At 50.8% G+C, this 528-nt stretch overlaps 1 protein-coding gene across 1 annotated transcript in view; it reads left to right on the forward strand.

The window, feature by feature from the left end:
• The window catches only part of EPS8L1 (EPS8 like 1), a 32,524-nt gene that overhangs the window by 25,892 nt on the left and 6,104 nt on the right, over positions 1-528 (forward strand). Inside the window, exons 7-8 of the mRNA XM_015569454.1 lie at positions 302-395; positions 514-524. Of these exons, the coding sequence (XP_015424940.1) occupies positions 302-395; positions 514-524 (105 nt within the window). The remainder of the gene's footprint in view (positions 1-301; positions 396-513; positions 525-528) is intronic.

Below are 528 nucleotides of genomic sequence, written 5' to 3' on the forward strand. Positions count from 1 at the left end.
CGATCATTTAGAATTGAAGGTCAGATAAAGAGCTTCACAGATAAGAAAAAGCTAAAGGAGTTCATCACTGCCAAACCAGTATTATATGAAATGCTGAAGGGAATTCTTTAAGAACAGGAAGAAGAAGATAAAAAATTATGAACAACAAAGTGACGACAAATACATGTCTATCAACAAGTGAACCTAAAAATCAAATGAGCAAAAAACCTGATGAACAGAACATACTGGTGAATGTAATAGAATCAGGGGCATGGAAAGGGAGCAGACTGACAATTCTCAGGGGTCCAAGGTCTAATGCCAGCCCCACCCCCGCCCTGCAGGCGCGGCTGCGCGGCAACATCGCGAACCCCTCCTCCCCGGAGCTGCTGCACTTCCTGTTTGGACCCCTGCACGTGGTGAGACCACCCCCCTCGGCCCTCGAGACCCCCCCCTGCAGCAGGAGGAGTCGGGGTTCCTCTTCTAGAGGGTCTGATGGTGTGCCCATTCCTGCACCCCCACCCCCACCCCCGGCAGATTGTGGAGATGTCC

Source organism: Myotis davidii, unplaced genomic scaffold (assembly GCF_000327345.1).
Source record: "Myotis davidii unplaced genomic scaffold, ASM32734v1 scaffold326, whole genome shotgun sequence".
Taxonomy (NCBI): domain Eukaryota; kingdom Metazoa; phylum Chordata; class Mammalia; order Chiroptera; family Vespertilionidae; genus Myotis; species Myotis davidii.